This window comes from Saccostrea cucullata, unplaced genomic scaffold, assembly GCF_032062105.1.
Source record: "Saccostrea cucullata isolate Sc308-1 unplaced genomic scaffold, CSIRO_AGI_Scuc_v1 ctg224, whole genome shotgun sequence".
In the NCBI taxonomy this organism is placed as follows: Eukaryota; Metazoa; Mollusca; class Bivalvia; order Ostreida; family Ostreidae; genus Saccostrea; species Saccostrea cuccullata.
Genome location: NW_026931873.1, coordinates 21,580 through 39,618, shown reverse-complemented (window position 1 = coordinate 39,618; position 18,039 = coordinate 21,580). Strand labels below are relative to the sequence as shown.

At 34.3% G+C, this 18,039-nt stretch overlaps 1 protein-coding gene across 1 annotated transcript in view; it reads right to left on the bottom strand.

The window, feature by feature from the left end:
* The window catches only part of LOC134233835 (deleted in malignant brain tumors 1 protein-like), a 51,041-nt gene that overhangs the window by 23,104 nt on the left and 9,898 nt on the right, over positions 1 to 18,039 (bottom strand). The window contains exons 3-5 of the mRNA XM_062715888.1: positions 8,867 to 9,036; positions 8,639 to 8,780; positions 7,075 to 7,250 (exon numbers count right to left, since the gene is read on the bottom strand). Of these exons, the coding sequence (XP_062571872.1) occupies positions 7,075 to 7,250; positions 8,639 to 8,780; positions 8,867 to 9,036 (488 nt within the window). The remainder of the gene's footprint in view (positions 1 to 7,074; positions 7,251 to 8,638; positions 8,781 to 8,866; positions 9,037 to 18,039) is intronic.

Below are 18,039 nucleotides of genomic sequence, written 5' to 3'. Positions count from 1 at the left end.
CCTGGACTCTTTTCTTCCTTCTGAAAGGTGTTTTTTTTCAAGTTTGGAAAATGAAAACAAGTCAAAAGTCGATAGATCTGGTGATTGTTAATGTGAAAAAAAAACTTTCTGTTTATCCCCGACACACCTTTACTTTTCAGGGGTTGCGGGTTTGGACGCTGTCATGAAGAAATTTAATGTAGGGATTCCAGATTCTGTTCCCTTCCTCTCATTAACCTTTCGATTTTTTGCAAAAAAAATGCTTTCTAGACTCCTCCAGACATTAAATTGCCTCCCAGAATACGAATTTGAACAACAAAACCACTAAAATTTAAGAAAATTGCATATAAATCTGTCTTTGGGCTCTTGCAATTCTTGCTCTTCTCAGACCTTTGCTGCTTTTGTCAAGTGCATCTCATTGTAAATTTTGTTTCGAGGGCTTTAAGCAATAGATTCTAGTTTCATTATCTGTTTGAATTTCAAACAAACGTGGATAACCACAATTACTTATATTTTAAAATCATTGTTTAGATATTCTTACACGCTGCATGTCGTTTTACTCGTTTTTCAAAACATAGGGTGGCCTTGAGTACTACGCTTTTTTTACTGCATAACGTCTCTTTATAACAGTGTGAACTCCCGAAAAATTGTCTATCAAATTTGCTATGTGTCTTAAAGTCAATCATACATTATCAGTGATTATTTGTTGAAATTTGGCAATCAGGACATTCGTTGTCATAATATTTTGTCAGGCACGCCGTGACGTCAGGCACTGAGTGTCTGGTATGACCTGTGGTGCAAAATACAGAAACTATAGGTCTTGTGGAAAATAGTTGTTTACCTAATAAAAACGTAACATTTCATGAATAATTTATATAGAACTTGACAGAAAAGTATCACTTTTCACGTCTTAAAAAAAGCCGGTCACTGGGAGTCCTTTTCTGCACGAGAGAGAGGAAAATCAAATTAACCCGGTACCGTAGAACCACCGGTATCGTAGGAATGGAGTATATTCCATATCATAATAACACATAATAACATAATTAAACGTTTGAAAAAGTACAATCTGCTTCCAAATAACGAAATATAGATGTGTTTGACGGGGAAATTATATATTTTTGAGATATTAGACACTCTTACATTTTTTTCATTAAAAAAAGGGGGGCTAATTATCCACACTTCAGGTGCTTGTGATCCTAATAAGTGAAAATTCTCTGCACTTCCGTTGCTTTTACCTAAGGGAATTACAACGTTATTAAATAACATAACTTTAGTTAATTTAAGCAAACGACATGAAACTTCACACTTCAACCAAAAGAAAATTATAATATGCTAATTTTAAATATCTTGAAGAATGTATAACGACAAATAAGATCGTCCTAACATTCATAGAATCCAAAAAATATCTAAAAGTAAGCCACAATCACAAAGAACTACCAAACAAATTTGCGGTAAATTGCATATTTTTGCCCCCAGAAAAGTCATATTTTGTAATTTTTTTTGAAATGCGTCAAAAATTGTATGAGACATCTAAATTAACAACAATATTATTGTTTCAAAAAGTGTTTATAGCCAATTTTGTTTTTATGACGTCACAAACTATTAGGGTTTTCTATCAATTTTCAGAAAGAGGAAAAAAATATACAAATTTGCTAAATGTTTACTGTAAAATTTATAGAGCTCGGGTCTGCTCAAGAACCGTGAACAATGTTTACATATTTTTTTGGTATTATCATTCTACACATTACCGGTATATAATCACAGTACTGAAAGAACTGAAAGCCGGGCTTTAATTGCTCTAGTACATTGTCTGATCCGAAATTGGTACATATTTAATTTTTTGTCCCCCGCTTGAAAAGTGGGGGATATTAATTTGGGTCTGTCCGTCCGTCTGTCCGTCCGTCCGTCCGTCCGTCCGTCTTTCTGTCTGTCTGTAACGCTTTCGTTTCCACACGATATCTCGAGAACCCTTTGAGCTTTTGCAATGAAATGTAGCATAGCAACTCCCTATGGACTAAAGAAGACCCCTATTGATTTTGAGGTCAAAAGGTCAAAGGTCAAGGTCATAAATAAGCAAATTCTGTCTGTTAAAACACTTTCGTTTCCACACGATATCTCTAGAACTATTTGAGCTTTTGCAATGAAATTTTATATAACAAATCCCTGTGGCCTAATGAAGACCCCTATTGATTTTGAGGTCAAAAGGTCAAAGTTCAAGGTCGTAAATTTATACATTCTGTCTTTGTGTAATACTATTATTTCCGGGCGATATTTCAAGAAGATTTTGAACTTATGCAATGTAATTTTATATCAAAACTCCCTAGGACGTCTCTCGCCCCTCTCAAAGTGCTCCGCCCCGTTTGTTTTATTAGTATTTATAGTATTACATGTCGCTATTTTTAGCGCAAGGGCATGAGGAGAGTTATTGCGTATAAAACAGGTTCTCGGCGGACTTTATGTTCTTATTATATCTATTAGAACTGTTTAAGAAAGGCTAAATAAATCAAACACCATGGATTGTGTAAAATTTTGAGAATACCGAACATGAAAACATGAATATATACATGTAAGTGACTTTACTACTGCATATACTTCACACTAATTATAGCGATTCCGTGGTCTAGTGGTTATGTCTCTCGCTTCAAATGTGAGAGGTTCCGGGATCGAATCTCGGTCGAACCTTTCTTTTTTTTTTTTTTTTTAAATTATTTTTCTTTTTTACTAAATGATAGTATTCAGCATGTGAAATGAAAAATTTATGAGGTTATAAAATCATCATTACAGTGTGATAAAAATTCCATATAAAAAATCTTCTATACACATAATGAAGAATAAACAATCAAATCTTTATATGCATATTGACATACATGTATTTTATTTGCTTCAGTATACATGTATACATTTAATAATTCTACAAATTCAGTCAGGGGGAGCCGACTTTTTCCCTAAGCGGGGGACACGAATTCTCTGAATTAGCTTGTTTCCTTTAAGCCATTGATTTTTAACAGGTAGAGTTTGTATGGTTATGATTTAAAACAATATCCCATATACAGTGTACCAGTTATTAAAATCAACAGTCCAGACCCCAAGGTATATTATGATTTTAGATTTTAACAAGAGGCCCAGGGGCCACAGCGCTCACCTGAGCACATCGGCTAGGAAAAAAAACATATCAGATCAGAACTGAAAGTTAACGTAAGTTGGGGGGGCTTGAAATTTAACCCCCCAGGGGATCATAATTTCAACGAACTAGAATCTGCATTACCTGAGGATGATTCCATATAAATATTACTAATCATGGCTTTGAAATACTTGAAAAAGATTTAAAAAGGTTTCCCTATATATTCCTATGTAAAACTTTGGTCGGCCATTTTGGCCCCACCCTACCCCCGGGGGTCATGACTTGAATAAACTTGAATCTACACTACCTGAGGATGATTCCACATGAGTTTTATCTTTCCTGGCCAAGTGGTTTTTGAGAAGAAGATTTTTAAAGATTTTTCCTATGTATTCCTATGTAAAACTTTGATCGGCCATTTTGGCCCCGCCCTACCCTCGGGGGTCATGACTTGTACAAACTTGAATCTACACTACCTGAGGATGATTTCACATGAGTTTCATCTTTCCTGGCCCAGTGGTTCTTGAGAAGAAGATTTTTAAAGATTTTTCCTGTATATTCCTATGTAAAACTTTGATCGGCCATTTTGGCCCCGCCCTACCCCCGGGGGTCATGACTTGAACAAACTTGAATCTACACTACCTGAGGATGATTCCACATGAGGTTCATCTTTCCTGGCCCAGTGGTTCTTGAGAAGATTTTTTAAAAATGCCATTAATTTTTCTCTAATTCATGATTATCTCCCCTTGGAAAAGGGCGTGGCCCTTCATTTGAACAAACTTGAATCCCCTTTACCCAAGGATACTTTGTGGCAAGTTTGGTTGAAATTGGCCCAGTGGTTCTTGAGAAGAAGATGAAAATGTGAAAAGTTTACAACGACAACAACAACAACAACGACGACGACGACAGACGACGGACAAATTTTGATCAGAAAAGCTCACCTGAGCCTTCGGCTCAGGTGAGCTAAAAAATATAATATTTCTAAGAAATTCTCGCATATTTTCTATTCAAAAAGCACTTTTTCTAAACATTTAGAAATTCATCTTGGAATGGTTAAAATAATGCACAAGTATACTTTTTAGACATTCTTTTTGTTTCGAACAAACAGTATGTTGGTCGCAAATACAAATATACAGTGTCAAGCGACTTCACGCATGTTAATTCTTAAAATTCCAATTCACTATACTATTAATTTGCTAAAAATCGAAACAGAATACAGCCACTAACATATCATCGACGAAAACGAAATGAAACATGAAACTCTTCAACAATTTCAACATTTCGAAAAGCCCGCGCTATTGAAAATACATATGCATCCAGCAGCTAGCGTATGTGCACAAATTGTTATATCACGATTATCCAAATAAAAGCAAATATCTCATTTCTCTTTCAGGTTAATTCTAAATTCTAATTCTAAAAAAATATTGATCATTCACTTTTCCAACGATTGATATGTTAAAAAAATTTGTTTGTAATCGCAATGGGACTAGTTCCTCCATTCATGTCCGGCTCCCTTAATCAATTCGATATTGTCGATATCGCAATGTAAACAATGTTGATACGATATTGTGTTTACATCGTCTACATTGTTATTATTTCTACATGACGACATCGTCTACATCGCAACGTAAACAATGTTGATACGATATCGCATTTACATTGTCTACATTGCTTTTTTCTACATTTTATATTGACAACCGATGTAATTAATGTTGAAACTATTTTGCATGTACTGTACAGATGACAAACACTGTTTCCAAGTTTTTTAATTTCATTTTCAGAATGTAAGAGACATGCTTCATACTTGTTGTACACCTGATGTGGACGCATAAGAGTCAAACATTGCCCTGGTGATGATGTGCAAAAAGTAAACAGAATATTTTGCCTTGTCAATATGACCTCAACTTGATTTTATGATAAGATAAAAAAACAAAAAAGGAAACTTAATGTTGACATGATGAACTCGATATAGGCCAACACAGATACGAAGTATATAAACAAAAAAATAATAAGAATGCAATGTTCACACAACATCAACTCAATTACCGACCAACATAGCGATGTCGACGATGTAAACAATGTAAACAAGATTTTAAAAAAGGGCAATGTTGACATGATGTCGACTCGATATCGACCAACATTGCGATGTCGACGATGTGAACGATGTAAACAAGATTTTGAAAAAGGGCAATGTTGACACGATGTCGACTCGACATCGACCAACATTGCCATATCGACAATGTGAACGATGTAAACAAGAGAAATAACAAAAACAATGTTGACACGACGTTGACTCGATATCAACCAACATTGCGATGTCGGCGATGTGAACAATGTAAACAGGATAAAAGAGGCAATGTTGACACGATGTCGACTCGATGTTGAGCAACATTGCGATGTCGACGATGTGAACGATGTAAACAAGAAAAATAAGAAGGACAATGTTGACTCGATGTCGATTTGATATCGACCAACGTTGCAATGTCGACGATGTAAACAAGAAAAATAAGAAGGGCAATGTTGACACGATGTCAACTCAATATCGGAAGGCAATGTTAACAAGATGTTGACGTTATATTGTTAAACAATGTAATGTATAGAGAGATAAAGGTATTTTTGTCATGTTGAATATGTTAAATGATATTAGGAGGACTGGTATTTTTACAGTGATGTCGACAATATCGAAAAAACATCGTCTGCTTTGAAGCTGTTTGGTTTTTTGTTTACTGTGCTATTTATAGTAAGACAGTCTATCATGATGCCTAGAGCCAGGACTTTGCTTTCAACAAACCCCAGCTAAAATAATGGAGCTTAAGAATACCTGCGCTCGGTGACTTTAGCTCACGTCTAAACCGCGGACTTGTTTGTTGAAAAGATTATGAAAAACGTACCGAAGAAGCTGACGGAACTAAAGATATTAAATCAAAGTAAGTGACCTGTTGCACAAGAGGAGTGATATGAGAGCAAAAAGGTTAAAATAAAATCCAGCAGTGATATGCTATGAATGTGGCAAACCAGGATAGAGTTTTCATTAAAACATAGATCTACTGTTACTCTCATTGGTCGATTGTACGAGACTCTGTCTGAAACTATAAGACCAAGGCACGATGAAATTCTTTGAAACGAAAAAGAAATCCCAGCACACTTACACCTTCTAGACTCTTAATTCTGGTAGAACAGGAAAAAGGAAGCCACATGAGAATAGTATACAATTTTAAAAATCAGTCAGTTTGTGCCATTTTTCCAGAAGGTTTAGTTTACTTTATATAGTTTTTTTTGTAATTACATAAACATGTCTTACGAATGAGTTCATACTTCTTTTTTCCAGTCATGAAATTTCATAAAAGATTATTGCCCCCCCCCCTTTCCCCTGCCCAACAATAAGAAATTTGCGTTTGAAAATGGGTTATCAACTTATCATAATCGATTGACTTGGACATTATTTCTGATACTTGGAAATAAAATTTTGCAAAAATACGTCTCGGCATTTAACAGGAAGCTCAGTAGATCTGCTGATTCATAGAAATCGGCTAGTCTTTAGTACTCGAACATTCCGAAAACAGTGTACCAAGTTAATAAACGCAACTACCATTGTGGGAGTGTAATTAAGTGAGAGATTTCACTGTAAAGAAGAAAAGAAAGGTCTACGATATAAAGATCGATTTGGCAAATATCTGAACAGACAGGCAGTCATCTGATTTATTCATTTTCTATATGCACTGTGTATCCATGGTGTCATTTTTGTGAAAATGTTTAATATTCTCAATTTTGTCAAAATAATAAAGAGCTATTAATTGTAATGAAGAAGACCTTTAACCTTAAACTATCAAAAGACTAAGCGACGTAGTAATTGATATCAAGTGGCAGCCTAACTGTTTGAATTAATTAAATAAAATATCTATAATATTTGTCAAAATGCATACAAGTAAAGGAGAGTAACAATGAAATAGAAACTTGAATATCTTAGATATACTCACCACCTTTAGAAGGATAACAAATGACACCGGCATTCCGGCCAGAAATGTGACTGTTTGCTCCTATGACTGATTTTGAGCATTGCAACAGAGAAACTTCATGCCCTGTGCAATTAATTCCGTCCAACCAGTTATGTGAATTTCCCTCTCCAAATACGATCGAAGCAGTCGGGATACCCCTGTCAAATGCATCATCTGTTTGTTTAGGGTATAAAATGTTCTTTGTTTAATTCTCATCTTAAACTTATTTTTTCTATTTTGTCAGTGATCTTGAACTAAGCGGGATGGTCGTTGGTCAAGGCCATGACACAACCTTTATGTGGTAGTAACTATCATATGTGAAGTATGAATGTAACAATTTTTCTACTTTTGGCCTTCAACTTGCCAAAAAAAAATCTTGCGTTACTCATCAAATCTTTGTGTTCAGTGTTAATTTATAATTGACCTTCGTTTGAGAGTTTTAAACATGCAGGAAATGACAAAAAATCCTCTATCTCCCTCCCTCCTCCTTTTATTTTTTTAATCGATGATCTCATTAAAGCTTAAACGACATGGTGTCTTAAACAATACATAAACTAGGATCATATGAAATATAAATAATACATGTAAGTATGAGCCTCTATTGTTCCTTTTTACTGTAAATCAATTATTTTTCGGGATTCGTTACCAGTTTAAATTCAATTTGCGACTTCGCAGATGTTTCTCTCTCCCGAATAAAATTAATGCTGGCCATGGTTTACATACACAGATTTAAGCGCGACTTAAAATATAATTTTTTTTCTATTTGACTTTAAACATTATCAAATGATCTTATCAAGATCGTAACACACTTCCAAGTCATAATAAAAGATGGAAAGTAGTCAAAATACGAAATGGGATCAGTTTAAACACAAACTTCTAAAAGTCTTAATACATAAGACCTGTCTAAAAAAAGCTGCCACTGCATGGGTCCTTCGGATGAGACCTTAAAAACTGAGTCCTTGTGTCACGGCAGGTGTTGGAAAGATAAAGTTTCTTCACTGCGCAATGGTAAAGGTACTTTGAAGCCCTACACCGGTATGTTAGATTGTACGTTAGATTTTCAGGTAGAAAGAAATCTTTTGAAAGAAAGAACCGAGAAAAGGATTTTTAATAACTCTACGAGGTACTGTTGGGTGAAAGTGGCTATATACATGTGCGATTTGGTGGTTAGGCAATTAGACGCCGATTAAACCTGATAATTATGCGATTTCTTTATATAGAGAGGATTGTTATTTTTCAGTTGTTAAACAATACAAATTAGGAGAAGAGCAAAAGAAGGCCTCTTAAACGTCGGAGGTGGAATCGGATGCCATACAGGAGTAAGCATTCCCTGTCGACCGGTAACACTGCCGTTTGCTCCTTGTCCTGGTCAGGCAAACGGATGAAATATGTGAATTTAACATAGAAGTTATTCAAACTATATGCACACAATTTATCGAGGTGCATGCATCGCCTGTTTTATCATTTTATCAAGTTCTTAGTTTGCAATTTAAAAGAAAATTACAATTGATGAATTACATGTAGATATGAAAGTAAATGTATTTACCCAGAATATCCAAGAGACCTACACGCTACATGTGCATCATTTGCATTCCACTGTTCATCACTGATAGCTCCCCATTTTCCGTTTATCAGAATCTCAACTACACCTTCGCTAGGAGATTTTCCATTAGAAAATCTTATATTGCCTGAAGTTAAAATTTAAAAAAAATGAAAATAGTTACATCTTCTTTTATTTTAAACATTGTATAGTTTTTAGAAACAAATTACTTACGATTTGGAAGAAAACATATGACACCAACATCTTGTGCATGGCTGCATTTATGTGCTGCTGAATGCGCGCAGTCAAGTATATTGTTTTCATTACCGGAACACTGTACTCCCTGTAAAAGAATCGGACCACTTCCCTCCCCAAATACACCACTTGCAACGGCCAGTCCATTTCTAAAATATACCTTTACATTAAATGTATCTTAAACATTGTGATTTAAAATTTACAACAAAACTGAACTAAACGGGATTTCACCATAATTAGAATTCCTTCTGTATGCTCGCAATGTGGCAGAAAAATAGCAGAATCGCAATACACTGGACAAAATTGCTAACGCACCACCTAAGAGAATTAATATTTTACTTTTAAAAACCTGTTTATGATGCATTTGATATATAAATATTTCACTTTAACAAAAAATAAGGCATATTAATGTCAAACCATATAAATAATTACAATGTTTATTGAAGTGTGACCAATTCATAGAAAAAGATAAAATCGTGTCTATTCCATTTTTGAAAAAAAAATTCAATTTTTTCTTTGTATTTGTGTTCTTTCCATTTGTGCTAATTTAAAACTCAGAAAAAAAATTACACCGTATGCGGCGTTTGACGCTAGAAGAGCGTGCAAAAGCACACATGATGGCGTCTGCAGGGGGTTCCTTTAGAAAAATCTGTAAAAAATAAAACAATTAAAAACTTATGGATTCTACTCATGAAAAATTGTTCCAATAGATTAACAAACATAAAAACGTTAACTATAAATAACCACGGCATTAAGGTAGCAGTATACAATAAGCTGAAAATTGTTCCACAAAACTTGGTCAACCGGAAGTGGAGTGGATTTAGTATAGACACTAAGGTATCAGATGATTACTAGGAGATATGAGAGTCAATGACCGTTAGTTATTTGATTTTTTACTGGGGGACTTACTCCTGTGGCAATCTCACAGACCCCTTTAGTGATCAAGAATTTCATATCTGTGCAAAAATGGTGCGCAGTGCACAGCTGGAAATTGGTTTTCGGACAAGAAGGTCATTCAAGGGTTTTTTCATGATGCCAAGACATTTGTCAATCCCACTGCTTTTGAAATAATGGCATATTATGTACACTAGTACCGATTCGGCAAATGTTCAACTCACAAATACAAATGAACAAGTGGTGCGTTAGCAATTTTGTCTAGTGTATTTCGATTTCGAAGAAAACATCTTTTCAAAATAATAACTTAAGGGAGAATTCTTTTCATATTTCTTATATTTACGAATTAATGAATTAATTTTCACAGAATTAAGAAGACAGATGCGTCAGACTCTGTGGTATCTTTTATCTCAAGCTCACCAGGATATATCGTATCGGCGTAGGAATGGAAATAACCACAGGCACCTGACGTTACTTATTTTTCTTTTAATAAAAAAAATTATATACCCTTACCTTATAATAAACCATAAGGTAAGGGTATATAATTTTTTTTATTAAAAGAAAAATAAGTAACGTCAGGTGCCTGTGGAAATAACCATTGTTAAGCTGTTAATTTTGATAAAATCTTGCGATTTCAAAGTGTCCAAAAGTTCCTTGGAATTTTTAAGCATCCACATCCTTTTTATACCACTTCCTGAATATATTGTTGCACAGTACTCTTGAAGTCTCTCCTTTTACTACTGTTAATATCTTAGTGAGGAGTAAAGAAAGAGGCCTGGTAGAACATTTACTGGGACCCGCAATATATCTGTTTGTAAGGATTTTTATGAAGTTTCGGAATCTAATATATATACGGTAGATCAAATTTATTTTGGTTCTTCGGGATATCAAAACTATGGAAAGCCATAGGGGACCCCCATGTCATGTTCTATATATTTCATTGAAAATCAATCTTGACCTGGTCATGTTATCAATCCTGACCATGTCAAGATTTAAACATGACCAAGTCAGGATTTTTACCATCTTGACCTGGTCAGGATTGATAACATGACCATCCTATCCTGACCAAGTCATGTTTCAATGTTGACCAAGTCAAGATTGGTAACATGGCCATCTTATCCTGACCAAGTCAGGATTTACAACATGGCCATCCTATCTTGGCCAGGTCATGATTCAATCTTGACCAAGTCAGGATTGATAACATGGCTTAGTCAGGATTGATAACAACACGACCAAGTCAAGATTGACAACATGGCCATCCTATCTTGGCCAGGTCAGGATTGAACATGGCGCAGTCAAGATTGATAACATGGCCAAGTCAAGATTGATAACATGGCCAAGTCAAGATTGATAACATGACCATTCAATCTTAGCCGGGTCGGGTCATGATTCAATGTTGACCGAGTCAGGATTGACAACATGACCATCTATAAGTTGGGTTACCACTTGTAGAATTAAATCCAAGTTGTTCTTAAATACAATTTATATACTCTTCAAAAAATGAAACGCATAGTAGGAACAATATCCTGAAAAATGTTTGATAATGTTTTCATAATTTCTTTTTTAGACGGATATGACGCATTCGAGTAAAATGCATTATTTTTAATGCAATTGTTAACTTTACAGCTATTCTATAAATCTCATAGACAAAAAGACCTGATTTTGCAAAATTCCTTAAAAATGTTTGATCTCAATTTTCATTTGTTTGTTTCTAATGCAATTACGTCAGACGCAAAAGGGCTATAAAAAGCGGGGGTTCTCGATATTTTGAATCTTTGTTTTATCTGAAAATTGACTCTTTCTAAAAATGCTGCAGCTGAATGTTGCATAGCACATAAAGGAAAATGGGCAACTGGACGTACTTGAATCTACACTCCCTCAGGGTAATTGATTGATAAAAATTCAGGGTTCTCATTAATTTTCAGAGAAGGTGGAGAAAAAGAAAAAGGTAGGGGGACTGTAGACTTGAGGGCCGAAGGTCCAAACCGAGGGCCACGGGCCCGATGGGGGGTGGGGGTGAGTCCGAGAGGGGCTTCCCTCCTTTCGGTAAGCGGGGGGGGGGGGGGGGGGGGGGGGGGGGTCCTCCCCCGAAAAATTTAATTATTACATTGCAGGAGGTGGCTTCTGGGACCTATCTTGGCATATTTTGACTTGCTTCATTTATTCTCAATATGACACTTTTCAGGAGCCCATTTTACTTAAAAAAAAGATCACAGGAGAAGGACATAGCCTATGATGATCAAAATATCCTTGATTTTGTAATATGTTTTAAATGAAGATTTTTCAAACAGTTTTTGTTGCTTTTTTATAGTAGTTGTATGATCAAAAATATTAACATTGTTTAGATGTATGGGATACTAAAGAGTCTGAATGTCTGCAGCTTATTAACTAGATACATGTACATTGTATTTCACCATTATAAAAAAATCTGCAAGTTTAATTAGAATCTATTAAGAGGGTACCCTTGTTATCTTTTGTTAGAAAATAGTGATGCGCCAGTATTTCTCTCGGTAGTTAGAATAATCTGTGTCTCGGGTCAAGCCCTCACTACAGTTAGAATGTATACTCTCAACGTAGAATCGCTCAATGTATATGTTACAGTAAATATGTGAAATTAGGAATTTCATGTATTTCCTAAACCATTCAGTAAATTCGTGTATTTACTGGCCATTTTAGGAAATATGTGAATTACTGAATTGCTAAGAAATTCATGTATTTACTGAAAATTTTTGCAAAATTTACACGTTTTTACTGAACTAAGCTGGATGAATAAACATATCATTTAAACATTCCGTAAGTATACATTTCAATAGAATTAAGTTAGAATAAAAGTTTATCTAGAAATAAATTCCCAACCCAATTGCAGCTTTGGTGTTGTGCAAGGTATGTGAATTTATCTGGAAAGGAACCCCTTTTTGCGACAGCAGCACCTCTGGCACATTTTCACTGTTTTTAAGATTCACAAAATAAGAGACATGGGATGGTTGCAACTGGTGTCAATCCAGAGATCGGTAGGTTACCTATTTTCCCAGCCTATTAGTACATAGATGTTTTCATTTAGGGTGGTAGAAAGATTGTAAAGGAAAAATGGATGAGAAATACTAAAATTCCTTTTTGTTGAAGCAGCATTTAATTGATAAGAAGTGTTTCTACAAATCTGACGTTATGCATTAATCTTGAATTCCTTTTTGTACTGCTAATGTTAAATGGGTTCCCTGATATTCAAATATATTTGTAAAGAAGTTATTAATTTGGAGCTTTGGCATTAAAATGATATATTTTTTACGGAAGCGTATTAGTGCCACGCAATATTTTTTTTAAAGTTGGAAATTCCAACTTTAAAGTTGGTAATTCCAACTTTAAAGTTGGAAATTCCAACTTTATTCTTGGCTTTTCCAACTTTATTCTTGGCTTTTCCAACTTTAAAGTTGGTAATTCCAACTTTAAAGTTGGAAATTCCAACTTTAATCTTGGCTTTTCCAACTTTAAAGTTGGTAATTCCAACTTTAATCTTGGCTTTTCCAACTTTAAAGTTGGTAATTCCAACTTTAAAGTTGGAAATTCCAACTTTAATCTTGGCTTTTCCAACTTTAAAGTTGGTAATTCCAACTTTAATCTTGGCTTTTCCAACTTTAAAGTTGGTAATTCCAACTTTATTCTTGGCTTTTCCAACTTTAAAGTTGGTAATTCCAACTTTAATCTTGGCTTTTCCAACTTTAAAGTTGGAAATTCCAACTTTAAAGTTGGTAATTCCAACTTTAATCTTGGCTTTTCCAACTTTAAAGTTGGTAATTCCAACTTTAATCTTGGCTTTTCCAACTTTGACTTTTAACGTTTAAGAAAGGATTTTATTATTTATTTACTTATTATTAATTTTTTGTTTGTCAACAAAAAAAAAATCCTGGATCCGCGCCAGTACGAAATTGATACATTTAGTTATGTTGTATATTAAGCAGAAATGTTTAATTTGATTAAATAAAATTTGATTACATTGAGTATTTAATTGCTGTCTCATTCTTTTATACAATACATAATAAATGGCTAATATCTGTAATTGGTTAAGTTCAAATCCTGTCATGTACGGAATACTGTGTACATAATTTATATGAAGTTATTCTCAACAGAATTACACAAGAGGTCTTAAAGGAATATAAGGATTTCTAAGTAAAAGTTGTAAGTTTTATGTAAAGTCATAAGCAAGGTAAAGGTAAAAAAATTAAAACAAACACAAATAAAAAGAAGTCAACAATTTATTTTCGTGTGCTAGTGTTTATTTTCTATTGTAAAAGTACCATATTATAACTCCCCATAATCCCGTCCGCTCTCCCCCCCCCTCCCCCCTTTCTATTTCGACCCCTACCCCTAGATTGCAATGATAAATTGCTAACAAATCTATTAAATACTCAATGTAAACAACTTTTATTTGAACAAATAAAATATTTTCTGCAAAATTATATACAACCTATCTAAATGTATCAATTCCGTACCGGCGTGGATCCAAATTTTTTTTCAGGGGGGGGGGGGAGCACCCCAGCCAGAAATATGTTGACAAAAAAATTAATAAGTAAATAAATAATAAAAACCTTCCTTAAAGGTTAAAAGTCAAAGTTGGAAAAGCCAAGATTAAAGTTGGAAAAGCCAACTTTAAAGTTGGAATTACCAACTTTAAAGTTGGAAAAGCCAAGATTAAAGTTGGAATTACCAACTTTAAAGTTGGAATTACCAACTTTAAAGTTGGAAAAGCTAAGAATAAAGTTGGAATTACCAACTTTAAAGTTGGAAAAGCCAAGATTAAAGTTGGAATTACCAACTTTAAAGTTGGAAAAGCCAAGATTAAAGTAATTTCCAACTTTAAAGTTGGAAAAGCCAAGATTAAAGTTGGAATTTCCAACTTTAAAGTTGGAATTACCAACTTTAAAGTTGGAAAAGCCAAGATTAAAGTTGGAATTACCAACTTTAAAGTTGGAAAAGCCAAGATTAAAGTTGGAATTACCAACTTTAAAGTTGGAAAAGCCAAGATTAAAGTTGGAATTTCCAACTTTAAAGTTGGAAAAGCCAAGATTAAAGTTGGAATTTCCAACTTTAAAGTTGGAAAAGCCAAGATTAAAGTTGGAATTACCAACTTTAAAGTTGGAAAAGCCAAGATTAAAGTTGGAATTACCAACTTTAAAGTTGGAAAAGCCAAGATTAAAGTTGGAATTTCCAACTTTAAAGTTGGAAAAGCCAAGATTAAAGTTGGAATTTCCAACTTTAAAGTTGGAATTACCAACTTTAAAAAAAATATTGCGTGGCACTAATACGCTTCCGTAATTTTTACTATAGTTTTTACATAATTTTTATTTTAAAATTTATCAAAAATATACGATTTTTAAATCTTGATATACTGAGTACTTCTGTTTGAGTCTTACATCTTTAAAGTTATGGTAACATAAATATGTTTTGCAATTATTAGTTAATTCAAACTTATTAAGCAAAAATATTTTTTTCTCTTTTAATTGAACTATTAAAATTAAACTATGAGGGTGGAAAATTCCTTTTAGTGAAGTTTCATCTTGAATTACTGACTTCAATATCGTTAAATAATATGTATTTTACAAGATTTTTTTTTTTTTCACTCATATGGAGACATCACGGTATGCCGGTGAAGAGCTTCATTTAGACCTATACTCGGCACCCAGGGCCATTGAGCAGTGAGGGTTCTTTATCGTGCCAGCGCCTACCGTGACACGGGACCATGGAACGCCATCACTGCCTTATAGCATACAACTATGAACTATGCATTTATTATGTCAATTTATCATTACGTGATGTGAACATATCTTTACGTTATGTCCATTTTTTATGAGATGATGTAAATATATCTTAAAATCATGTCAATGCAGCATTACATGAAGTAAATACATCCTTTCGTTATGTCAGCACTTCATAACTTGAAGTAAAAAATTCATTATATGAAGTGATAATGTGTTTACATTGTGTTAAAACTTTCTTGCATGAAATGAATTTTTCTTTACATCATTTCATTTCTTTAAAATGTGAGGTCAAAACTGCATTACGTCAAGTAAATTGTGTTTCATAATTAAACTTATCATTACACGAAGTCAAAAGCCCATTCCTTTTTGAGAGTGTATATTTCTATTATATCAAAGCATTATTACGTACGTGATATGGATTTATCTTTATTTTACGGCGAGGGCATCATGATATGAGGTGAACGCATCTTACCTTTATGTCAGTGCTTTATTATGTAGTGTAAAAAGTGTATAACATAATGTGAACATATCTTTATATTATATCAATACTTTATTACATTATGTCAAAACTCCATTCCGTGATGTGGATATATAACTACGTTATGTCAACTCTTTCTTACGTGATTTAAAAATATCTTTATATTGTGTTAACTCTTTATCGTGTTGATTCCAAAAGTTCATTACCTGGTGTTAAAAAACATTTACATTATCTAAAAGCTGTATATCTAGTATGTAATGAATGTTGACGACCGTGATTTAATGACTGGTAAGAAGGGGGGTGGGGGGTCCTGATTGATTAGGATAAATTACAGGCACATAATATTACCCCCCCCCTTTTTTTCCCAGACATAACTTTACTATAGTAAATGTAATGTTCATTGAAACTGTACAGTCCCCACCCCCACTTTTTGTTGAAGTATAATCCACTACGGGTATTGTAATATATCTGGAAAAAAATAGGACTGATCGAAGTTGGACCCCTCTCCCCGAAATAGGATTTTCGGGCTTGGAATTTTTTTTCTTGGCTTGTCAAGTTTTTTCGGGTGAATGATTTTTTTTCTGGCTGACCTTCTCTTTCAAAAAAAGATGCAACGTCACTGGAGTTAGTGATTTTTTTTAGTCATTCCAGGGCCAGAATTCTATTACAAATTCTACCAGTCGCTCATCTAAATCAATTGAATATGCCTTAGTAAGCATGCATGGGCACATATCAGTGACAGATATGGGAATCTTGAAACAAGGGGGACGGTATATGGTTGGAGACCAAGGGCGGAAAGCGGAGAAGCTCTCAGGCCTTATAATTTTATAGAAAAAATTTTCAACTTAATTCAGCTAAGCTTATTGTAAAACTAATGCAATGTCCTTCAAAGTTTAAGACTTTTATTAAAAATAAAAGAATCAAAATACAAAAGAAAAAAATGATTGCTGCACGACTCATAATATTTGATTTATTTAATTATGAGATTAAAGTAAACACAACTGAATTTCGACGTGACTTTAATTCACAGTCGCAGTGTTAAGGCTTTGCACGTCAATCATTTGTCGCTTAAAGTTTTCATTTAAAGATGTCATTCCCAAATCGCTGAGAATCTCTTCTACGACAGTTTTTCTCCCGCCATTTTTAGTGCTTGCGGAACGCGGAAAATACGTTATGCTCATATAAAGGCTGAGGATACCCGTGTTCGCATAACGTAATAGTGAATCGACATAATGTAGAAGAGTGCGCACAGTATGGCTTGAGCTTTTCACATCAGTTAATAAAAACTAAGATCTCATGAAAAGTAAACATAACGAAATGCAAGTTGACGAATTATAATTGTAGTATGTGTAAATGTCATAAAGAGTTGACATAATGTAAAGGAAAGTTAACACGATGCAATAATAGTGTGGGTTAATGTCATAAAGAGTTGACATAATGTAATGGAAGGTTGACACAATGCAATAGTAGTGTGGGTTAATGTCATAAAGAGTTGACATAATGTAATGGAAGGTTGACACAATGCAATAGTAGTGTGGGTTAATGTCATAAAGAGTTGACATATTGTAATGGAAGGTTGACACAATGCAATAGTAGTGTTCTGCTATAAGGCAGTGACGGCGTTCCATACGGGACCTACATTTTCAAGGTCATATCCGAAAGACCCGTGGCTTTCACTTCTAGTGCCGAGCGCTTGGCGAAGGAACCGTCACTGCCTATGTTTATATCTGAGGTATAACGCGGCGCCGTAATCGAGAATCGAACCCGGGCCTCCCGATCACGAAGCGAACGCTGTACCACTAGGCTATCGTGACCGGGATTCCTGAGGGTGCCTACATAGAATTATTATTTAATGGCAGTTACTGAGATGATGACTTTGAAAAGATTGTCCCAGATATTTTCTTCCTGAAAGAAAATTAATGCTGTAGCCTGCTTTGTCAGCGGAGATCAGTACATACTGATCATGCAATCTATTTTTGATTCACCTCTGCGACGAAGACAGAAAAATAAAATAAATGGTTTTCATA